The 25,391-nt window shown below is 37.4% G+C and overlaps 1 protein-coding gene and 2 pseudogenes across 2 annotated transcripts; 2 read left to right on the top strand and 1 right to left on the bottom strand.

The window, feature by feature from the left end:
* Window positions 1–344: 344 nt before the first annotated feature.
* On the top strand, window positions 345–513 carry LOC148355214 (U2 spliceosomal RNA; annotated as a pseudogene).
* A 921-nt stretch (window positions 514–1,434) lies between these two features.
* On the bottom strand, window positions 1,435–1,607 carry LOC148355213 (U2 spliceosomal RNA; annotated as a pseudogene).
* A 395-nt stretch (window positions 1,608–2,002) lies between these two features.
* On the top strand, window positions 2,003–24,908 carry cth (cystathionase (cystathionine gamma-lyase)). Of its 2 annotated transcripts, XM_088349874.1 has the most exons (13): window positions 2,003–2,263; window positions 7,196–7,277; window positions 11,278–11,373; window positions 11,454–11,563; window positions 11,642–11,776; window positions 11,875–11,932; window positions 12,819–12,896; window positions 15,591–15,743; window positions 17,587–17,708; window positions 19,356–19,408; window positions 21,124–21,271; window positions 22,702–22,767; window positions 24,504–24,908. In XM_088349874.1, exons 1-13 carry the CDS (start codon window positions 2,081–2,083, stop codon window positions 24,519–24,521), a joined length of 1,302 nt encoding a protein of 433 aa, XP_088206000.1. In that variant the 5' UTR covers window positions 2,003–2,080; the 3' UTR covers window positions 24,522–24,908. The 2 variants fall into 2 exon arrangements, with proteins under 2 accessions (XP_088206000.1, XP_088206001.1); XM_088349875.1 differs by lacking the exon at window positions 22,702–22,767.
* Window positions 24,909–25,391: the final 483 nt, after the last annotated feature.

Here is a 25,391-nt window from a genome sequence, read left to right as displayed (position 1 = left end):
ATATATTCAACCCATTTTGTAACAATGATAATAAAGGTATATTCTATTCTATTCTATTCTATTCTATTCTATTCTATTCTTTTCTTTTACAGGTCCTCTGTAAAAAAGCGTGTAAAACTCTTCTATACCTCCTACGGGAAACGGGTAGAACTGCGGCCACAAAATAAATGCCGCAAATTGCTTGAGTGTGGTTTAAAACAATTTAAATGTGTCAAATTGTTTCTCATTTTAAAGGGACAATGTGTTTTAATAGAAACACTGTGTTGTGCAACTTAAACGATTGCTAAAACACACGGAAGAATAGAAACAACGAGGACTCTTAAGCCAAACAGATCTTCTCTTCTTTTTTTGCCCAGCCTTTGGCGAGGTTTTTGGGTACAGCGGCAAGATGACGAAAAATTATGTCAGTTCTAGGCTTTGATTTTTGCATTCCGGAGATGGAATAAGAGCTTGCTCTGTCCACTCCACGCATCGGCCCGGTATTGCAGTACCTCCGGGAACGGTGCATTCGCAATGATCGCAACAAGGCTTTAGGGCTAGGACCTTAGCTTGGCCTTTTGGCTGAGAGTAAGTGTCCGGGCTCCTAGGCTTTGTAGCGTATTATGAACTGACCGATAACGGATAATGAATAATGAATAACGAAGATAGATAAATAACCCTTAAAAACCCCAAAACCCCCATCTATACAGGGCTCATGGTGGGAAATAAATGCATTTTTTTCATACTAAAAGTCCTTAAAGTGCATGTTTATATGATAGTTCGTGTGTGTATTTTTGCTTATCACTTAAATCTTTTTTTTAATTATATCTATTTTTACTACTAGATATAAGCGATTCACGGTTGCCTTTATTATTATTAACAGAAAAATGCGAATACAATGTATTTTGCAACTTGGGTTGTTTATAAGAAAGTGTATAACCATAAAATTAAATATGTACATACAAAAAGAAAACATATATATATATACCTGACATGTTTTATGTGCTGTATATGCAGATCAATTATATACACTAAATAATATACAATGTTGCTTTGAGGTAATTTAAAAGGGACACTGTGTAATATTTGACCACTAACGGCACTGTATTGTGTAGTTCAAGCAAAAACAAGCTACAAAGAATGCAAAGTGCAGGGACTGAAAGGGACCAAAATGCACCACTTGTCTAGCCTTGTCAGACTTCTCAGCACACAATCATAAGGTTTGGGGGTCTGTAGGTACCTCGTTGCAGGAAAATGGCGGAGAACCATGTCAGCTCCCCAAAGGTGAGGGGGTTTTGGGGTTTTTAAGGGTTATTGATCTATCTTCGTTATTCATTATCCATTATCCGTTATCGGGTCAGTTCATAATACGCTACAAAGCCTAGGAGCCGGGACACTTACTCTCAGCCAAAAGGCCAAGCTAAGGTCCTAGCCCTAAAGCCTTGCTGCGATCATTGCGAATGCACCGTTCCCGGAGGTACTGCAATACCGGGCCGATGCGTGGAGTGGACAGAGCAAGCTCATATTCCATCTCCGAAATGCAAAAATCAAAGATAGTGACTTCATAGAAAGTACACAAAAGGCCAAGCTAAGGGCCTAGCATCAAAGCCAAAGGCCAAGCCAAGGACCTGGTATAAAGGCCAAGCTAAGGTCCTAGCACTGAAGCTCATGTTATGTTAAATAAATCAAATTTAGGGGTATTTACAAAAAAATGCACGTTTATATGATAGTGTGTGTATTCGCCCTTTTTATTCAATAAAAATATATATTTGGTATTATAACAACAAGCAATTATTTAGATTAACACATTTGGTTCCCTGTCTGCAAAATGAATAACATAAATCAAATTATTTAATTTACTTCTCAACAGTTTTAAACAACGAAACATTACATCAGCTCTCCCGCTGGAACAACGTGCTGGGTCACATGGCTCCAATGCCTCTCCCCACCCACCAATCAACGCCACGCAGTCCATGATGCCGGATTCCAATTGGCTTAAAGACACGATTCCAAGTCCGCGTACATACAAGGGCTCTCCCTCTAGTGTTCCGCTGCATCTGCGCTGTCATTTCCACTTCAGAGGCTTCGTGGTGGTGTAAATATGGCGAACCATATTCAGGGCGACGGAGGCGATTTGTTTTCCGGCTTCGGCCCGCCCTTCAAGTCTTTCGCAACCGATGCCATCCACGTCGGCCAAGAGCCGGAGCAGTGGAACTCCATGGCTGTAGTGCCGCCGATATCGCTGTCAACCACGTTCAAACAAAGCGAACCCGGAAAGCATTCTGTGAGTACGACTGCCTAGTCAAATAGTGTCAAGTGGTCTGAAGAACCATTTATCGATCTGTAAAACACCAAATCTTGTTGTGGCAAGTAAATTAAATGAAATGTAAGGCAGTGGTTCTAAAATAGGGGCAATGCTAAACCCCACTAAAGCCCCTTCAGACATTTCAATAAACTTAAAAAAGAACTTAAAGGGAAGCGTTCAGTTTTTTTTTATAATTCACAAGTAAATATTGAGTTGTCAGGTTTTCTGAATGGCTATTCTTGTAGTTAATTTTCCTTTTTTACAGGGTTTGTAGGAGTGCTTGAATTTTAATATTGTGTTTTCAAGGATTAACTAGTGCTTGAGTTTTGGTTGAAGTGCTTTAAATTGTTGCTGTGTTTCTCAACAAGTGGACTTAAAAAATAACGACGACATAGCTCTGTAGTGGCTTCGCTTTGCCATTGCATTTCTTCCTCCTTCCTGATTAACGGCAACTCGCATTAGTTTGTATGGCGTTGATGCCTGCGACACTTAAACGGGGCACTATGAAATGTGTATTAGTGCGATGATTATCCACATCATTTAAGGGCAATGACAAAAAAAAAAAGAACCGCTTTTCCTGTAGTAAATTCATCCAACTGTAAATCTAAAGGTGTAACATTAAACCGTTTCATCAAACAAAAAAGTTAGTAAATGTACTCCCTCATAAGCTGATAATTAGTACATCAAATTAAAAAAGTAATATGGTGTCACCTCCTGAAATGGATGAGGACTTAGCAGACCACTGGAAAAAAAATTACTTTGGGCGATTTTCTGCGGCATATGAGAAACGCTCAATGGTTTGAAAACACTACTATTGGTTATAGTCAAATCATGTTAATTTGTGACACCCTTGATCTCAAGGAGTCTCAAAGGGCTTCACACACCACAGAATGTCAACGCCTAATGTGTAGCTTTGTTTTTCAGTACTATGCTTTATCATTTAGCCTGCTTTGTAACGTACACGAAAAATTATGATCTCTGATGACAACTGAACACAACAAAGTCGAATCTTAATCTGTTTTCGGATCATTTTGCTAGTTTTTATATTTTTCAGTATTTTGCTATACCTTTCATGTTTGTTTTTTCTGTAGCAATTAAAAAAAAAACATTTGAGTTATTCTTCCGATAATTTTGCGCGATCTAATTATATGTTCATCTCATTAGATTGTTTTTGTAGTAAAATTTAAAAAAGCAACTAAATGTTTTGCTTATTTGTACAACAGTATTTTCCTTACTTTAGTGATAAAATAATCTGCCAACTGAACAAGAACATCTAAAAAATATGGTTAGTTTAGTTACTTTACCCCCCCTCTCCTTGAATTTTCTATCTAGACTTTTCATTGAAAACTTTTTGAGTTAAAAATATTTTGTTCCATCATTTTCTATCTGAATGGTTATTAAAGAAAGCGAAACATTTTATTGTATTACATTGCATTCCAAAGCACCAAATTACTTTCCCCAAAAGGGTTTTGCTGGTTATGCGTGCTAAGCTTGAAAATCATCTGGCAAGAGGTACAGTAACTCACTTGAAGAAAAGGGTGAGAACCACTGGGATAAGGTGTGTGAGTGTGTGTGAAGCACATTGTAAAGCGCTTTGGGAGGTCTTCATTGACTTGAAAAGCACTATATAAATGTAGACCATTTACCATTATCAAAGGTCGACAAAGGCACATTTTATTATGATATAGTCACTTTAAAAATAAGTTCTCATGTGTCCATGTGTCTTGGATGTCAGTAAACCAAGTGGAGATTGACACCACAAATACACATAACTGTTCGTTATCCTTACATTCATGTCTCTTTGAGCGAAGTTGTGCTTTATGAGAAGATGAAAAGAGAGCGGTACGAACACACACAAAAAAATGTTGAATTCTAAAATCCAATTTGCTGGCTTACTGACCTTTGACATTGTTTATCCCATTCTGGTATGCTTGACCCCACACGCGTGGGGCACTGGTCCTATAGACGTAGTCAGAATGCCTATTATACAGCTTGTGGGATGAAGGCTGAAGTCTTCCGACCAACCGTAGAGTGTATTTGACTTTACATAAAAGTTCTTTTGCTTTGCCTTCGCACACGTGGGACTTTTCTCAGGGGTGTTTGCTTTTTGTTTCCCGGCAGGCCAAGTCCCTTTTTATTTAGCAAAGATTAACACATGTGATGTGGATGTGCATTAGTGCCGGCCTATCCAAAGTCCTGGGGCTAGTTATGGCCCACGATCAAATTTTTACTAGCCCTCGGCTTCTTTCATGAAATTGATAATATGTGGCCCTCCAGTATTGTTGACAGCAGTATAAAACACATTTGTACCCCCACCAAAAAAAAATCAAAATTCCACCAGATGGTGGCATTGACCTTTGGCCATTTTAGCCAACCCCATTTCCAACACGGCAACTGTAAATATTAAAAGAAAATTTGACTTGGTGAGAAGAGATCCGCAGGTTCGAGAGCATTCTCCATTTGGGCCCCTCTTCCCCCTGAGATTCAATCTGCAACCTCAGTGGAAATGTTTAAATCTAAGCTTAAAACACACTTCTATTCCATAGCATATGAATAACTTATATTTTATGTTGACAATATCTTTGTATTATTTGCCCTCATGTAGGTTTTACATCAGGGGATGGTGTCATAATTGTCTGTGGTTTGCAATAATCTGTGGTCTGTGCAGCCCTTTGAGACTCTTTGTGATTAATGGCCATACAAATAAACATGACTTAACTTGACTTGACTGTGGGGGCCGCCACCTCCAAGACAAGTGTAAACTTGAGTATTTCTTTCAAAAACAACTGCGTCTGCCTGAGTTGCTAAAAGACCGTGGCTGTTTGTAAAGAATATAACATCACAGGGTTCTTGCAGCGTAATGCAAATATGATTCAGGATTTTTTAAGACTTATTAAATGCCCTTTGAAATCAAATTTAAGACAGCCGACCAAGAAATACAAAATTATTAAAAAAAAAAAAAAAAAAGACCGCATTTTTCTGCACACAATACCTCGTGTTTCGTACACATAACCTGGATCAGCTTTTAGGCTTAAAACACAATTCTATCTGCGACTGGCTGGCAACCAGTTCAGGATGTCCCCTGCCCACTGCCCGAAGATGGCTGGGATGGGCTCCAGCACCCCCGGGACCCTACTGCGGATAAGCGCTGCAGATAATGAATGAATGACACACTTCTATTCTATAGCATATGATTAACCTATATTTAATGTTGACAATATCTGTGTATTATTTGTTATTGCAACATCGGTTGCAGCCTGGTCATCCTGGAAGGGGGAGTACCGGTACCTCGTGTGCGGTCCCTTCTCAAGGTTTCTTCATTTTCCTCATGTTTAGGTTTTTGAGTTTTTCCTTGCCCTCATTTAGCTTTTTAGATCAGGGGATGGTGTAATAATTGTCTGCTGCGGTTTGCAATATTCTTTGATCTGTGCAGCCCTTTCAGACTCTTTGTGATTAAGGGCTATACAAATAAACATGACTTGACTTGACTTTTAGCCATGGCAAAAAATGTCGGTCGGACAGCCACTTCTCATTAAATATACACTTCCCCATGGTTCAAAGTAAACTTTTCGTCCGAAGTTGCTGTGTGTATTGTGGGTAAATCTATGTTATGCGTCTGTTCGGAAAGGCTCAAGTGAAACCACATTGCCGTTTTGATTGTGGTCACGCGATGTTGCTACGAAAGTAAATCGGTGAATTATTAAAGACAATTAAGAAATGTTACGGAATATTTTCAGTTCAAACTAATATAAATATTATTTGTGTTTACATTTGCTGTTTTCAAGCTTAGCACGCATAACCAGCAAATAAGGTCTTATTTTCAAGATTATGACTTCCATGCCTTTAAAGACTTTTCAAGACTGCTGGAACACTGTATCAAGTGGCATTGGCAGACAAAACTTTCTGAATAAAAAAAAGACTAACTGGAAACGAATGCTGTGAAAATGTGAAGCGCCTAGAAATTGTTTTAATGGCACAGCAGCGTGTTTTTACGAGACCCTGTGAGTCAAATGAAAATGCTACTGTGTCACACCGCTGATCACCAAGCACTGCAAACCTTTCACAGGGAGTACATTTCTTATAAACTGATCAAAGAAAGCCAGGCTGAATAGTCTGCCTTCACACATATTCATTTTACCAAATCTGGCCCGCTTTCTCAAGTGTTTGGACAACCCTACATTGGTGATATGAACATTGGTGATATGAACACTAGGGTCTTCATTTTTAGACCCTAGCATCGCTTCACATATCGAAGGTTATATGTCGTGAGAACGCACTGTAACCTAGTGGTTTTTAAATTCGGTCTTAACAATTTGCGATAAAATGGATTTTCATGAAGGAAGGGTCATTTAAATGATATTGTTAAAGTTCCCTCCTGGATAACGATTTAAAATATTTAATAGAGCTCATCATGGTCCTTATGCTCTGACTGAATAGTACTTTAGAACATTTAATTGTTGCATGCTCCTTTGCACAAAGACTTATTTATAACAAAGAGATCTTTGTTAAACACTTAAGTTGTAAATGTATAATAAAAGTTTTAGCTGCATGCTTTGTCAAACGTTTTCCATTTTTAATAGTCACAAGACACCCTCTTTGTAATCATTACATCTGTGTAGAGGCTTTGAAACCGATTGCATAACAGTTATTCTAGAATGGAGGGGAAATGCTTTGCTTTCAACTAGCAAACTAGATGTTTTTATCCCCACAAAGAATGCGCCTTGTTATTATTGATGTTGCATTTTAGATTCTCTTGAAGCAACTTAACTGCCGCTAAAGGAAACAATGCATTCATACAATCAAAAAACAAATCTAAAAAGTAACATAGAAAGTGGTTGCAAAGTAAAAGCGAAGGAATGTGTGATCTCAAAGTGAAAGTTTCAAGAGCATGTTTTGTTTTGTTTTGTGCAGGGTTATGAATACAGCCGCAGTGGAAACCCGACTAGAGAATGTCTTGAAAAGGCCGTGGCAGCACTCGATGGGGCCAAGCACTGTAAGAGCAACAATGTGTAATAACTGCATATTTTTCCTTCATTTAAGCTGTGTTGTCATTTCTCCTTTTCAGTAGTGTCTTATGAATTTTCAACCGTAAAAGTGAAATGGGCATTCTTTTAGTCGCCTAGATAGATAGATAGATAGATAGATATATACTTTATTCATCCCCGTAGGGAAATTCACACTTCCAGCAGTCTACCCCGTTGTTTATTAACAGATTAACATGATGCCCGAGGGTGCTTGTAGCGGAGTGGATGACGTCACGCCAGTCCAAAAGTTCGACATTCCTGCGACAGATGGAAATCTTTTCTTTGTGAGAATCCAGGGATACACCACCTCGTGTTAGCAAGTCCGCCTCCTCTCCGATTCCCCCTGGCTTTCATGTCTCTGTTTAGCGACGTTGAAGCCGGATTTCTCCAGGTGGCTCCGGGTGGCTACACGTTAGCGTCCGGAATGCTAAACGTTAGCCACGTTTCCGCAAAACACAGCAACTGCGCTCCCTGTGCGCTTCGATGTTTTCAAAAAGCACTCGATGATCCTATTTGGTCGTGAGTTCGCATTTACCATGATTACGGATGGTACCGAAAACTTATAACGCCGCTAGCCGCTTCGCTAGCTTCGGCTTTTCTTCCACCATGGGCCCCTTCATCACGCCGGCACGAGAATTCCTCAGGGCAAGGAGTTGAAATACACGCATTTCTTGTGCGTTGAAACCCATGTCCATAGGATAGAAGTAATCCATAGTGTAGTTGTCAAAACGGGAAGAAAAAACACCGAAGATAGGAGCAGACAATAAAACAACAGGGCAGCTGCTGGAAAAGGCAGCCGCTCGTGGCAGCGCCGCTTTAATAATTTTATTGCAGCCTATTGCAGTGATGGACACATTTGTATGTTTACACCAAGTAAAACATGTTTATTTATTTCTCTAAATTTGAATTTAGTAGTTCTATTAGCTAATATCGTAACATGATTGGGGCTGAACACAAAAACCTGCACTTTGCAGAAAAAAACCTCAATGGAAAGTCAACATAAAAACATTTAAAGAGACGGTATGTAATTTAGAGCCTCCTAGTAGTAACAAAAACCAGATTTCATTGAAAAAAAACATAATTATATTAAGTAAAAATACATAAACTAACATGTAATCGTGCTGTTTTTTTTTGTATAGCCTGCGTCAGGGGTCGGGACCTATGCCTCTCCATGAGTACATCTGGCTCAGAGACAAAATTATGTTCATACAAATTTGCCCCGCGTCGATTCATTTAAAGCTTGATGGAAGATATTTGCAATACACACTAAGTCGAAATAACACTATCAAAACATTTTTTTCGGTCTAGTATATATTAGGCACCTTATTAACTTCAGTCCACTGTCAAGTTTTCAAATTAACATTATTTAACTGTACTCTGCTAAGGAATTCTTCATATGGAAGGTCATTAAACATATGTTCACTGCTGAGACAATTACTGATAACAACCCACATAACAAACCATAAACACCCAAAAATGCGATCAAAGCACCCAGAGAAATTTGTTTAGGTGCTGGTAGGGATTGGCCGAGATATGCACACAGCACAAACACTCTGCTGTCTGCGCTGAAAGTAAATACGCTAGTTTTCTTGTTTGCATTATTTTGTGACATTTTTACAAAATAACTTGCTCTCAACATGAAACCATTTATTTATGACAAAAATGACGGTCAAAATGAACCTGAACACCCTTAAGTAACTGAAGGAGGGATACACATTTTAAGTGGAATATTTATATTGATACGGGTCACAGGCTCTGATATTATCATTATTCTATACATTTTATCAAATCATCAAACGTCATTCAGTAAAATAAAATCTGATTTTGTCCGGACAGCAGGTTTAGCTGTTTTGTTGAATTTTTGTCTTAGAATATATGGTGTGGCTCTATAAAAAAAAAAAAAAAATCAAAATATTTTGGTTTTATTGCTCTTTGAGTCAAAAAGGTTTACGAACCTTGACGTAGGTTGTGAAATTTGCATTTATTTTTCATAACCTGAGCCTCACCTAAAAGTAGCTGACATAAATGTCTGACATCTTGCTGCTAAAGGTTCCACAAAACCGTGCAAAAAGCCTTGGTGCATTTTGGTCACTTTGAGTTCCCGTAGCTGGTTTTCTTTCTTGTGCTTTTTAGCACTCGTTTTCTATTACACTACAGCAGCATATAATAACTGTTTATTTAAAAAATAATTGCGTTATGAAATTAACGTCTGTGTCATTCCATCTCTCGGCACTTATTCTGCTTCATATTGGAATACTTTTAATGTAATTTTATCGCATACTTCTCACATGACTCAAATTCTTTGGTGCCCATGGGCAATATTTGGTGTCTAAATTAACCAAAACCCCTTCATTATGGTGGTTTTGTTTGTACATATGTTAAACTTGACATTTTATGCATAACACAACTTGAAGTAAATAATGACTCATCCTGTTTTAACTGAACTATTAACGATATAGTTTACCAATTTGTTTTTATTTTATACAACAATAAATATAACAATTTGTTTCTTATTATTAAAAATAAATTTAAAAAATTCTTCACATTGATTTTATTCATTTTTTTTTGGAAAACCTAATTAAACAAAATATGTACAAAATAAACAATGCACACTCAAGTATTCATAGGCCTTGGGAGTCATGAAACGAAAATGTTACCAGAATTACAAGATTTTAGACCCTCATAATTTGTTAAAACTTGGTTCTTGTTTTTCACTCTGCGCTTAGTTTTATTCCGAACTTAAAAAAAAAAAAAAAAACCTAAAATAGTTTCTACATACTTTTGTCTCCCACCATTTAGTTTATTGTAATTCCCTGCTCTCCAGACTCCCCAAATAGATATCACAAGTCTGGAGCTGTTGCAGAATTGAGCAGCAGGGGGGTTTCCCATTATACCAGTTATAAAATCGGCAACTTGGATGTTTTTCAAACTTCTTCCTTGTTTGGGCATTTTTACTGGTTTTGAGATTTCGTTACAGGTTCAGACTGCCTTTGGCTGATCTGCTTTTATTATATCAACTTTAGCAGTCATTTAGGTTAACTGATCCCAGGGTAAACCCAAAAATTAGTTTCAAGGGACACTTTTTTAGTATGGCTTTCAATTGACTGTTTTTACTTAGGTAGATTATTTTTACTTCTCTCTCGTTCACTGTATTTTATTTTACTTTTTATCTTATTATTTTATGTACACATTCTCTAGTCCTTATACACTGCAGCTTTTCCTTTTAATTCTTCAAATTTCATATTGTATTTATGTGGGTTTGTCTCGGCACTAATAGGGTGTGGTTTGCTGGCTGATGGGAGCAAAGCTTAAAACTTTGTATGCTGCCATTTCTGTTAGTGTGGATGAACCTCCCTCAGGTCCTGAGATCACTTTCCTCACACGGTTATTCTGTGCCTTGCCAACGTGAATTTGCATCATTCTGTCTGTGTTTGACATTCTGGGATGTTATGGGGAAAGGGTTTTTTTTATTTTTTTCCATTCAATGTTTTTCTTCAGCACTTTAAATGTTCTTGTCTGAAAATTGCTCTATAAATTAATTTCTATTTGAAAAAAGTTTTCCCGCCTCCTGATCTACAGGGTAGTTATTCTTGACCGGCCCAATATCTGCTCTTTCAGTTCTTTTTTTCAAACTTTGGGATTTTTTCTTTTCAGAAGTATAAATATCAGATCATTTGCACGGCACTGACCTTTCATTTGAAGCAAAAGCAATCCCAAACTTGCTCTATACCCATCCACTTCTCTAAGCATTCTATATAATACTACTAGTGTGAAATATGAATCGAGATATGACATCCACCTGTTGTTATCCATCTCAGTGAGTGGCCATTTTGACACTTGCTGTTCATGTAATGACTGGGTCCTTGGAAATGGAACCTTTTTGGTTGACTTCCCTTTTTTGATAGTTTTGTTATATTTATATAGTTATTTAAGACTATTCCAATTCTTCTGCGGTTTGTTATGCTGCAGGCCTTGCTGTAGCTTCCGGGCTTGCTGCCACAGTGACCATCACTCACTTGCTGAAGGCAGGAGATGGAATCGTTTGTATGGATGACGTTTATGGAGGTGAGCACTCATTCAGCAGGCACTCAAGGCAATATTTTTCTCCATCAGTGGTGATATTTTCTTTTTCTTCATATTACAAGGTACAAACCGCTACTTCCAAAAAGTGGCTGCCAATTTTGGACTGCAGATCAGCTTAGTGGATTGTACCAAACCTGAGCTACTCAAGGCGGCTCTTAAGCCCAACACTAAAGTAAGTAATGACACATTATATATCTGTTGTCTAATTCAACATTTTTGGGCTCAACTTTATTTCTCACGTGTTTTGCAGATGGTTTGGATCGAAACTCCAACAAACCCAACTATGAAAGTTGTCGACATCAGGGCATGTTCCAACCTGGTGCACGAGCATAACAAAGACATTGTGGTCGTTGTAGACAACACCTTCATGTCTGCTTACTTTCAGGTAAGTCAATAAGATGGGCAGTTTTAATGATCAAGCTGAAAAAAGAGAAATTGTAGACAATCTATCGATGTTTACATTTATTCTATATGTTTTTGCAGCGCCCTCTGGCTTTAGGCGCAGATATTTGTATGTACTCGGCCACCAAATATATGAATGGTAGGTGAGGTTGAGGTTTTATTTTACTTTTAAAATTAGTTTATTAGATTGCGGTATTAGTTGCTGGGGAATGTCATTTCAAAATACCATCCTCATTTATCAATAGAGAATAAATCAGTGATAATCATTGTATTTTCTTTTTTTTTCTTTTTTTTAACCCCAATTAATATAAAACTATATGAAAAAAAGTGAAAAAAGCAGTAACATATGATTTGATCACCTTTCCGAAAATTTTTTTTGCTGGTAGTTATTTTTGCTGAAATTTAATATTATTTGTTTTACTAAGATAAAACCCTTGTGGATGAATAAGCAAAAACGATACATACATACATACACACACACATATATATATATATATATATATATATATATATATATATATATATATATAGTTCTACAATAAAAAATATGGTGAATTAATATAATTCTGAAAACAAACACAATTACTTGACAATGGACATGTTTTCCATACATTACATTTTATAATTACATAGACAATTATACAACATTATAATAATTAGAATATTTATTCCACCATATGAAGTCTTACTTGGCGGTTATAATGAATATGTTCTAAAATCCAAATTATTAACAAAATACATTAAAAAAAATATCTACATGACATAAATTCATTTAAGCAGTATCTTCTTGAAATTTTTTTTTTTTTTAATTAATTTTTTTAATTTTGTTTTTTTTTTTTGTTTGTAATTGTACTTGTAAAGTTTATTTAAAATCACATGTGCCTCGTCGAGTCTCCTCTTTATACCCTCATTTGAGTACCACTGTCATATATGTCATTATCCCTATCTGCATCATGGTAAATATTTGCACAGCCCAGGTTGTTATCAAGGGTTGATCCACATTCTGTTCTTTATCTGACCTACAGGTCACAGTGACGTAGTTATGGGACTGATGTCTGTCATCCGTGAAGATCTGTATGAGCGACTCAAGTTTTTGCAGAATGGTGAGAAGAAAATTGCTGTAAAATGGGGCAACTTCTTAAAAGTCAGACAAACTTGACAGCCATGGAATTGAATTAAGCAAAACGATAACGGAATGTTTCGATAGCAAGGTTTGTAAACATGCAAGTAATGTGGTTGTGAAAAACGATAAACAGACTAAATGAAGTGAAGTTTTCATAAAGCGAAGAAAATCATTCAAAGCAATGACCATAAGGGTATCCCCAAGTTGTAATTGTAATTTCAATTGAACACAGTGAAATACTGAAGATCCATCAAACCTCTTTTGGTAACTATCAGGATAATTGAAAGCAAATGGAGATTCATAATAGAAATAGCAGCGAAACTGCACGGACAGAACAACCTCCAAATGAAATGTGAATGCCAAGGGCAAGCTATATCAGTGCCTCAAAGTGCACTGTGTTTGTCTGAGTTCAAATAAACAAGACCAAGGAGAATGCAAATCTGGAATATAAATCATATAAAGCAAAAATAGAATTTGCCAAACCGCTTATGACAGAATGTCCTTTAGACCAAGTGACTAGACTTTTACTGGTTGTTTTCTTTTGTGATTAGGGGCTATACAAATTAATGTGACTTGACCTGACTTTCTTAGTCAACCTTCTCTCCATGTTATTATTGTGGGCTTTCTTTTTCTAATAAGTGATCGATAATTTTTGTATGCGTGTGGGGTATGTTTTCATTTACAAGTTTTCCACTTTGAAAATACAGTGTAACATCACAGTTTTTTTAATGTATTTTATTTGTTCATTAAAATATAAAGCACTCAAACTGCCATGGTGCTGAAATGTCAAACTAATTGTCAATATTAAGGTTTTAAATGGTATCAGACCAGTCATTTCCAATAAGTCTCAATTTTGGGGACATTGATTGACTTCCATACAAATCCTATTCATCAAACTGCTATGCTTTTCCTGGATTTTTAAAATACATTAACTTTCTAAATGGCACCTGGCGGGAATTCATAAAGACACTTCAAACGGGAGAGATATTTAAAGTCCATATGTGTAATTATATACAGTCGTTAGCAAATGTTTGGGCACCCATGATCATTTTCAAGATTTTCCTTTATAAATCATTGGTTGTTCGAATCCGCAATTTCAGTTAAATATAACATATAGCAGACAAACACAATGATATCTGAGAAGTGAAATTAAGTTTATAGGATTTATAGAAAATATGCAATAATTGCTTAAACAACAGTAGTCTGGTGCATAAATTTGGGCACCCCAACAGAAAAATTACATAAATATTTAGTAGATCCTCCTTTTGCAGAAATAATGGCCTCTAAACTCTTCCTATAGCTTCCAATGAGGGTCTGGATTCTGGTTGAAGGTATTTTTGACCATTCTTCTTCACAAAACATCTCCACTTCAGTCAGGTTTGATGGTTTCCAAACATGGACACCACAGATTTTCAATAATGTTCAAGTCTGGGGACTGAGATGGCCATTCCAGAACATTGTACTTGTTTCTCTGCATGAATGCCTTAGTAGAATTTGAGCAGTGTTTGGGGTTGTTGTCTTGAAGTATCCAACCTCGGCGCAACTGCAGCTTTGTCACTGATTCTAAATCACCGTTGGCAAGAATCTGCTGATTCTGACTGGAATCCACGCAACCTTCAACTTTAACAAGATTACCAGTACCTGCACTGGCCACACAGCCCCACAGCATGATGGAACTGCCACCAAATTTCACTGTGGGTAGCAAGTATTGGTCTTGGAATGCTGTGTTCTTCCTCCGCCATGCATACAGCCCCTTGTTATGTCCAAATAACTCAATTTTAGTTTCATCAGTCCACAGCACCTTATTTCAAAATGAAGCTGGCTTGTCCAAATGTGCTTTAGCATACCGCAAGCGACTGTTTGTGGCTTGTGCGCAGTAAAGGCTTCTGCCGAATTACTCTTCCATACAGCATCTCCTTGTGCAAATTGCACTGAATAGTTTGGAGCTGGTCTGTAGGTTGAGTTTGTCTGTTCTCGCCATGCTCCGACTCTGCTTATCTGAGATTTTTCTTGGCCTGCCATTCCGGGCCTGAACTAGAACTGTGCCTGTGAGCTTCCATTTCCCTACTATGTTCCTTACAGTGGAAACTGACAGCTGAAATCTCTGAGCTAGCTTTTTTTAATCCTTCCCCTAAACCAGGATGTTGAACAATCATTATTTTCAGGTCATTTGACAGTTGTTCTGAGGCTCCCATGTTGCCACTCTTCAGAGAAGTTTCAAAGACACAAATTTTGTGTTCCAATAATTAGTGCTAAAGGTATTCAATTCATTAAACAAGAAGGGTGCCCAAATGTATGCACCTGCCTACTTTTGTTTAAGCCATTATTGCACACTTTCTGTAAATCCTGTATACTTTCTTCACTTCTCAGATATCACTGTGTTTGTCCAATTGCTGTATGATATATTTAACTAAAATTGCTAATCCAAACAACCAATGATTTATAAAGGAAAATCTTAAATCATCAGGGATTCCAAATCTTTTGCATACGACCTGTACATTTTGGGGCACTTTGACTCTGAAACTATGTGCTAGAAATGCTTATATTTCAAAGCATTTTTTGTCATAATTTCTCAAGCTAAATTGAGAAATACAACCCCAAAATGTTTTATTGTTGAGCTATTTTTGTGGACTGAATTCTAAAAGTGTTTCTCACATGCGCCTTTTTGTTTTAGCCCTTGGAGGCGTGCCGTCCCCTTTTGACTGCTACCTGGTCAACCGAGGGTTGAAGACTTTGCACCTACGCATGGATTGCCACTTTAAGAATGCAATGGCTGCAGCGAAGTTTCTCCAGGCTGATTCGAGAGTGGAGCGTGTGATCTACCCAGGCGAGTAACTGTGCGGCCGACAATATGTAATATTATATATTTGTTATATTTTCATGTATTTTGCACAATAGTCAAGTCATGTTTATATGTATAGCTCTTCATCACAAAGGGCTGCAAAGACCACAGATTATTGCCAACCACAGACAATTATTACACCATCCCCTGATCTAAAACTTACATTAGGGCAGGGAAAAACTCAAAAACCTAAACATGAGGAAAATTAAGAAACTTGGAAGGGACCGCACATGAGGTAACCCCCCCTTCCAGGATGACCAGGCTGCAATGGATGTTTCAGTAATAAATACACGGATACCCTTATTCGGGTTCGGGTTGCTGGGCAGCAGCAGCCTTAGCAGGGAAGCCTAGACCTCCCTATCCCCAGCCACTTCATCTGGCGGGATCCCGAGGCGTTCCCAGGCCATCCTAGAGACAGTCTCTCCAGCGTGTCCTGGGTCATCCCCGGGGCCTCCTGCCGGTGAGACATGCCCACAACGGCTCCTGGAGGAGGTGTCCAGGAGGCCTCCTTTTCATATGCCAGAGCCACCTCAACTGGCTCCTCTCAGTGCGGATGAGTAGGGAATAAGCGGTGCAGAAAAAAAACCCTCCATTTATTACAAAAATACATTTATTTGAATAATAAGCAAACATATACCTATCTACCCTGGTCATATCCCTCGAGAGAGGTGACCGACAGCAAGACAAACACATACAAAAAAGGGAAAAGGTAGCAAAAACACACACAACGTATTGTGGACCATGGCCAACCCAATTGCCCAAACAAGCACCTCGGCACCCAAGTTGTTCATGCTTTCGTCCCTCCAGATGAAAAGGGACACAAGAAAGCGGTCGTGTCACTCAAGTCAGGGTGACACAACACACTCTTCTGCTCAACAGCAGGGCCCGACAGCTTTCACTGGTTTACCCGTGCCACATCATACAGGTCCCCTGCCCATCCGTTAGAACGCGTCTACACATCCTACTATCCTTTTACACCTCTCCACTCATTCCTATCACCAACAAAAGCTCCAGCTTCCACTATATTTAGCCCCCTTTCCTGCAGTGCACTCATAACACTATCCATCCACGTCAACTGCAGCCTTCCTCTCTATCTCTACTCCCTAAGAGACAGAGACGGCAAGACAGCAAACATATATAATTTATCATATAAACGTGCATTTTGGAAGCACCACCTGAGAAAGGATTGTGCCGCTTAAATGAAAGATAATATGACCAGCAGAACCAAAAGAACTTTATGTAATGATATTCCCTTTCATGCTCAATAAGCTGCATATTTAATCAAATCCAAAACCCTTTATTTCAGTAGCTTTTTCTTTTACATAATAAAATCTATATCTCATGTATTCTCTTCTATAGTTGCATTTGGCCATGTTCAAAATGTGTAAAACTTGATTGGTCTAGTTTTTTTGTGTGGTGTGAATTGACTGATGTCATCCCACTTCTTATCGCCATCTACTGTTAAGGAGTTTAAATTACCCTCTTTTTTTCTGTTAGTATTATTTTCCCAAAGCCGCGCAAGCCACTGAAAATGGGTCCACTTTCTGGTCCCAACCCACCAGTTGAGAAACATTAATTCAAGGGCAGCTATGCAATTATCATATTCAGTCAGATTTTTCTTTAACATTAAAATTATCATTTTTCTCATAATTAATCTTACAATGATGTGGTTGTTATTGAATGAATGTGCTTTTGGCACATTTTCAAGTAAGTTCTTGAGGAGTTGCAGAGATGTACGGTTATTATCCTACAAAGAAAATGAGAGTGCACTCTGAAACGCGGTAATGACACTCTTTCTTACCTGAATGTTTTCTATTTGCTATCACAGGCCTACCCTCTCACCCTCAGTACGAAGTCGTGAAAAGACAATGCACAGGATGCCCTGGAATGATCACCTTTTACATTAAAGGCAAACTCCAGCATGCCAGCACCTTCCTCAAAAGTCTTAAAGTAACTTTTTCTATAAGTTTTTTCAAGACTGTGATACACAGGTAGATTGGTTAGATGTGCTCTTTTTATTTTATTTTAATTTTTTTAATGAATATTATTTTAGTGTCATGATAGATTAAAACCACTGATGTTTTGTATTTCATTTAGAATCTTGAAAGGTAGGGTGCATGATTTGAAAACATAGTTACTCTCTGATGCCATCTTTTGGCTTAAAGTAGTTATTGTAGCCTGTTCATGATGTGCGTGCAAGTACATGCATTTCTTAGACGCCCTCAAAAATGTTCCCGCCCCCTTATCCACAGGTTATTTTCACAAGATTAATGCTCTACTGACGAATTGAAATTAAAAAAAAAAACTGATGGGACAACCAGCATGACAGCTCTCTAACACTCCCCAGCCCTCTTCACTCAAACACAATGGGTTCCTCCCCAAACAGCTCTGATAAAAGTAGAATGGGGTGGCAATGGAAAATAGAGCATAGGAAATCTTTGATCACAGTTGGGCATTAACACATACTACATAGATTTAGAATTGTCTTTACTGTATTGTCATTGATATCAATGTTGTAAAACATTGAGTTTAGACATAGCACTGCAGGATAAAACATACAGTATAGAGACTATGAAAAGATAAGACTATAATGATGTATTAGGCCCCCCCCTAAAAAATGATAATTGTAACATGCTTAGTAAAACTGGCATATGTTGTAATAATAATGATGCATTTGAGAATAGTACATTGTAACATTAGTGCAAATTAAGATAAGTGTGATAACATTTAGCAACAGCAATTTAAAAAGACCTATATAACCCATAAGTTGTGCAATATATATTTAATTCTTTACAGTTTGGCGCAATAGTATATATTTTTCATTTACACTTGTTTTTCTTTGAGAAAATAAAATATTAAACCTTCAACTTTTTAAACTGTTCCCATTTCTTCAGCACAAAATAACCATTATAAAATGAAATCATATTTGCCGGTACTGCGAGCATTTAAGTCAAACAATGGCTAATAACAGATATTAAATTCGAGCCCAAGATCATCTTTTATGATGAAACATTTCCAGAATAGCTGCCCTCTTCCAAAGGGTCACCCAACTTGCATACCTTTGGTTTGCCTGGACCTCTCTTTAGCAAAACCTAATGCAAAATGCTTTTTCCTCTTTTTTTTTTTTTGTAATTTTGCTTTCAAACTTGAGGTGGAGTTCAGGGAGTCTTTGGGCTGTAATCCTGTTGTGTCATTCAGTCCCATCACTCTGCTACATCGTATCTCCTGGCAAATTTATGTAAAGAAAAGATTAGGCAGACATAATCTTTTTTCTGGTGCGTGTATTCAAACTTCCATAATTTAGTGCCAGTAATACTACAACTGATTTTGACTCTGAAGAAGAAAACATCAAACTGTTGTCTTCAAAAAGAGTCCAAAACTATGCTCATACTCCAAATGGTTCAAGTACAGCTTCAGTTTTACTTTGGGTGCATCTTTTTAGGCATTTGGGTAAAAATCCGAGGATTATTTTTTTGGGGGGTACCCCTCAAACGACACACCCCACCTTTTAACGTTTGAGTCTGTGTTGATGCATTTCACCATGGCAATGTGTTGGTGTAAAGTCAACGACTCATTTCCCCTTTTTTTTTCATTCAGATGTTTGCGACAGCTGAGAGTCTGGGCGGTTATGAGAGTTTAGCAGAACATCCGTAAGTATGGGTGACATAATTATATTATAACATGTGGTGTTTGCATGCGCTTGCATGATTTTCTTTATGGATACCCAGGATTGTTCTAACGTTACCAAAATGTGCACAAATTGAATTTTTTTTTTTTTGTATTCATGGTAAAATAAATCAATATGCATAATTTGTAGTCTCACACAAGTAAATAATTTAAGATGACAATACAACAAGTAGTTTGTAGAATCACTAGTAAACTACTAAATAAAATAAAATATCAAGACACAAGTACATATTTTAGAAAACAATATTTGGTTAAAGAGGCTCGTGTCTTTTGAACACATTCTGGTGGTAAAAACGTAATTAGAAAATACGTATGGATTTTTCTTTATTTAATTTTATTTTATTTTATTTTAATGTGTAAAATGTATGCACTATCAAGTAAACATGCATTTATTTGAATACTTGTTTGTTGAGAAATTTGTAGCTGACGTAATTTTTCGCCATCTTGCTGCTATGAGTGTGCAAAGCTAGAAAACAAATGAGAAGAAGAATGGTGCAGCTTGGTCACCTTGAGTATCCATAGTTTGTATTCTTTTTTTATTTCTCCTTTCCAGTTACACTACCCAATACAGTGACATTTAACAATTAATACTGGGGGAAAAAAAAAATAATTTACGCAACAATTGATTTCCATACGTTCATTAATAGACTTTGATGTGTGAATGGTTGGCTAGGTCTGTGTTTCTCAACATTTCTTAGCTAAGTTACACTTTTGACATCCAAACTGTCAAATGTTTGAAAATCATTGCTTTTTTTATCCTGTTGCCTAAATTGACGTTTGATGTTTTTGTTATTATTTTTTTGGGTCACAATGACTCAGTTACTAAAGTTGATGAATGTTTTTACTATAATTTTGTGTTTTTACTATATTTTTAACTTATTTTTATGTTGCTTTTCTTGAAAAATAAACTCAAATTGGGCAAAAGGTATCTGCCAGTGGAACTTTTTTTAATTTACTTCTAGCTTCTTGCAGTTTTTTTGGGTGGGGTTAAAATATATGTGCAATTTATGCACATTACTTGTCCAATCTTAAAAAGCTTCATTAAACTAAATAAGATATTGAATATATTAACTTGCTGCCTGACATTAGCAGTTAATTGGCGTGTAAAATAATACTAGTCTGCTGCCACATGCTATAGATGAGTCTTAGTTACTCATCTGACCACTGGGAAAAAGCAAAGATACTCAACTATGGCGTGTTTTTTTCCAAGATAAAGTTAGGCAATTTTCTGTGGCACACTAGACAAGGTTTAACAGTCCTGGAACACTGGTTAGAAAACTCTAGGCCTGGTCATTTTGCATCATGACAATTGAAACAGGAGAACTGTAATGCAGGAGAAACACCACCAGAGAGAGGCAGATATCAACCAATGTAACAACATGGGGTCTAATAATGACTCGCGTCAGTAAATGCACTTCGATCAATATTGCCCAATTCACAGCGATAGGATTGTCTTTGAGAAACTGCATAAACAACACTGAGGTATTTTTTTTTTTTTTTGTAATTATTCAACCTCCAATACCTGTGGGTTTTCTTTTTCAATTTGAGGAAGTATTAAGTAATTTCATAGTCTTTTACGGCAAAATGTCGTTCCATTTAATGTGTCTCTCCACACACAAAAACCATGTGTTAAAGCTGGTGACTCGCACCAAAATGTCCCTGTTTTATTTGAACATAGGGCAATTATGACTCATGCGTCGGTTCCCGAGAAGGAGAGGATTGTCTTGGGCATTAGCGACACTCTAATCCGGCTGTCTGTGGGACTGGAGAATGAGGAGGACATCATCCGAGATCTGGATCAAGCGCTTGCTGCTGCTTTTGCTGAAGTGAGTTTAAAAAAAGGGGAATATCAAGTAGCTGCCTGATGAACCCCTTTGGTTTTTGCCCCACAAGTTTTACCGTAATTTCTGGACTATACGGCGCATCTGGAAAAATAATGTTTTCTGATATTTGAGAGTGTGCTTTAATATATCACAAACACAGTGAATATGATTAGAAATGTTACTACTCGAGGTTTTACTACAATATTTGTGCAATGATTAATCAATCAAAAATCTCCAATATTTACCATTATTGCAAAACACTGTATGCAACGGAAATCGAACCCAGGTCTTGGCCATTAGGGATACAGATGACATTAGAAAAGGCATGGGGTTTTATCCCGTTTGCACACTAGTTTTACTCAAGATGCCTGAAACAAATGTTGGAATGGAGGAAACTGAAAGTAGTCATAAAAGAATGCGTTGTATGATTTATCATCATCAAATGCATCAAATATTCGTGCTTTTTTTGCTGTAATTTATATCTATTGCATTTTTGGTCAGCCACCTTTTTTGGACTGCTTAATTATTGCACTTATACACTATATATGGTAGCTCCAACTGTAGTTTTACTTCCAGTGGGCTTTATGGAAAACATATCACAAAAGACTAGTTTTTGTGGGTGCACCTTATAGTGCGGAAAATATGGTAATTATTTTTGCTCAGAGGGAAACAAATCTTCACCCCCATATGGGGTTCACATTGGCCATTGCTTGTAAATTTTCCTCGAAGCGTTATGCGTCTGGTGTGGTTATAAAACACCAATACACTACTACCTTTTTTTTTATTGCCAAATGTTATTTTGACATTAATGTAGTGTACACCAAGCACAGCACTAAAGATTAATAGAAATATTTTTACAGGCTATGTCACAGTTGCATAGTTATCCGTTAGTGGGCTGAATTTGCGAGCCTTTTTAAGAATTTGTGCATATTGTCAAGGTATGTCCTGTGTCTCGTGGCCACATATAAAAGTCATGAAAAAAAATGTTATTTATACACACTTATCCAGACTGGTTGAGCACAGCTTCTTAAATCACTTTAAATGGAGCCACACTCTAACTATACGTTAGCACTTTCGAATAGCCAATTTTATTCCATCTAAAAAGTGACTATTCAGCACAAAAACGCAACTGCGGAGAAAAGGTCTACTTTAGTATTTTGCATTTATTCACTTGACCTATTCAATTGGTAACAACATTTGTCAAAATGAAGACAAATGAATGCAGATGGATAGGTGTGATTGCTTTGTCAGATGATGTGGTCTTTTAGCACGGGCCTTCACTGTCACATGGTTCTCCATCAGAAGCAAGAAGTCTTTTTGTGCACAGTCGTCTTATTTTTCCACAGCTTTCTCTGCTTATTTCCAGTTAAAAGAGAACATTTGATTATATTGTGTATTATAGCTGTAGTTTTCTTTTGTATTTTCTGCTGCAGAAAGGCATCAGAGTCTTAAAAAAGCCAGCAGATGGCTCTTCCGCTTTCCCAGAATTCTCCTCCAAGGTTCTGTGATCACTTTATTTATTTTCATCCCATTAATCCCGTCCGATGTTGTGCACCATTGCCCATCTCTTTCCATGTTTGTTTGGAGTGAAAGTGAACCCTCTAAAGTTCAACACAATGGGTTTTGGGACACTGATCGTAATACCGTAGGAAACAATGCGGTCCAAAAAAAAAAAATCACTTACTAACATTATGTTTAATTATTAACTGTGCAGGCAATGTTTAGTTTATATATCTCTCTAAATTGTTTGAGGGTTTTTCCAGGCAGTGAAAGCAGGTTCTAGCCTCTCACTAGCTTTTTATGCTGGTAATCAAATGTGGGTTTGTCAAATACGTTATCTCCTTCCATTCTTGGCATTCATTCTATGAGGGTACAGAAAGCTCAGACATTACATAGGAAGCTAACATAATAACCACATCAGCACACAATATTCAGTCTGGCTATGGTTAACATAAGACTTTTTGGTAGTTAACATGCTCGGCATTTTTTTTTTTTTTTTATGTGTGTGTGTGTAGTTAACTTTGTATTTATTTATAAATGCTAAGCAGTTGTCCTCCTGAATTTAAAAAAAAGGACTACTTCACAAAGTAAGAATGTTTGTTTTCAAAATGTCTCGCAACATTTTTGTTGTTTCCCGATTTTTCAAAGCAAAATAATCTGCCCCCGTGTCATTAAAAGTTATGTTACCTTCAGAAATTGTCCTTTCTTTGGATTTATCCATCATTTACCTTCCAGACAGGGGTCAAAAAATCATGCTGGTAGTGTGCCGGAAAAACGCTGGCTGCCAGACGTGAGGGGACGCCAAGTATTCGGGCAGTAAAAATATTAAAAATGATAAGTTTTAATGTTACAAGTTACCAATTAAATTTTTGTAAAATACTCATTATTTTCCACATTCACAAGGAGCCACAACAGAAGGATGAAAAAGCCGCATGTGGCTCCAGAGCCATGGGTTGCAGACTTTTGTCTTAGTCAAAGGTTTTGGAACCACCTGCAAACTTTTGATGTTAGACATCAGTAAAACCAGAGAGCAATATGTTACAGTAATAAACACATGAATTATAATGTCAGCACCTGATTCCCACAAAATCTTCTCGAATGACCATTGACATTCTAAAGTCAAGCTAAACACATTTAAACGCCATTGAGCGCGTCGAAATCGGCTGACTTTGGCTCTTTTATCACCGCTTCCCACTCGCTGCCACACTGCCGGGAAGCAAAGTGCATTTCCCAAAATCTCCCCGCTGACGCTCTGATGCAGCAGAATTTATGCGATATCGCCCCCCTCCCTCATCAACCCCCGGAGAATACTTTTTCTCAAATCCGTCGGTAGCAAATCGGAATTGGATTGGCACGTGGCGATGCGAGAAGTCCCCTTTTGATGAGTGCTGCCAAAAAATGAAATCATCAAGTCCGGCATCCTCGTTTCTAGGAGTCTCAATTGCGTCTTTTGATTGATGAGCCCGTTTGCTCTCGATTTTGGGTGGCTGCCAAGCATAATGCAACCGTGAGCGGTTGTTAATCTGCATTAGACTCGCGCAACACCGAGCTCCCCGCCCTCCATTACTCATCAAGACGACGAGGAAAGAAAGCATATAACGGATCCTGCTGTTGTTTTTCTTTTCTTTGTGTGTGGAAAAGGCATCATCTCATTACCCGCATCTTATTAAAATGTCTGCCTGTTGCTCTGCGAATCTATTATTAATGAGTTTGACTCTGTTGTCTTCTTTTATAGAACCCAAAGATGAACTAAATTGTCAGCCGGGCCCGTTTTTGAGGATGAAACGACTCCAACTGGATTAATTGTCGCAAACCAAAATGAAAATGTCACTTTATGTCTTTTAGAAAGATTTGTGGTTTCTTTTAAATTTTGATGTGGAACAAAAATATGATTTATCTTAACCAAGTTGACTTGGTTTTTATATGCTTGGTATCAATTGAAGAGCAAAGTGATCCAAACTCTTTTTCTAACAGGATTTAAAAGTGTGTTTAACACCATCCACGTCTAAAGATGACTTTTCATTTACATGCCATTTTATACTCTGAATGTAACACCAACTACGCTTCTGCCATAATCGCAAATCTAAGTAGCACAAATTTCTGTCTTTTCAATTACCCGCATAAACCTTCTCTATATAAAGCAGCTTTCCTTGTATTTACTTTGGGACACGTACCGAAAGAAACCCCATAATATACTATTATTTGATTGATTATTTTTGTAGGTAGGTAAGTGTGAAGCACATTGTAAAGCGGTTTAGGAGGTCTTCATTGACTTGAAAAGCGCTATATAAATGCAGACCATTGACCGTTACTTTTTAACGCCCCCTTGTATTAAAAAAACAATGATCTTAATAAGCAAAATTACATAAACTACATATTGAGTAAACGTGCTTTTCTTCCTAAATACCTTTTTCCTAAATTCTTTTTTTACATGACGCTCATCTAGAAGGAGCGAAAATGCTTTTCCGCCATCTTGCTGAGAAGGCTTCCCCCCAAAACTAAAAAACTTGTGAAAGGTGGGGCAAGATAAGAATAAATTTGGTGCGGTTTGCTCACATTGAGTGTCTGTAGTTTTCGTTCCTTGTGCTTAGTAGCACTTGTTTGAGTTTAAACTACTCAAAAC

This window comes from Urocampus carinirostris, chromosome 12, assembly GCF_059441175.1.
Source record: "Urocampus carinirostris isolate Australia breed hairy pipefish chromosome 12, RoL_Ucar_1.0, whole genome shotgun sequence".
Taxonomy (NCBI): Eukaryota; Metazoa; Chordata; class Actinopteri; order Syngnathiformes; family Syngnathidae; genus Urocampus; species Urocampus carinirostris.
The sequence above is the reverse complement of the archived record's forward strand: the minus strand, read 5'-3'. Positions and strand labels throughout refer to the sequence as shown.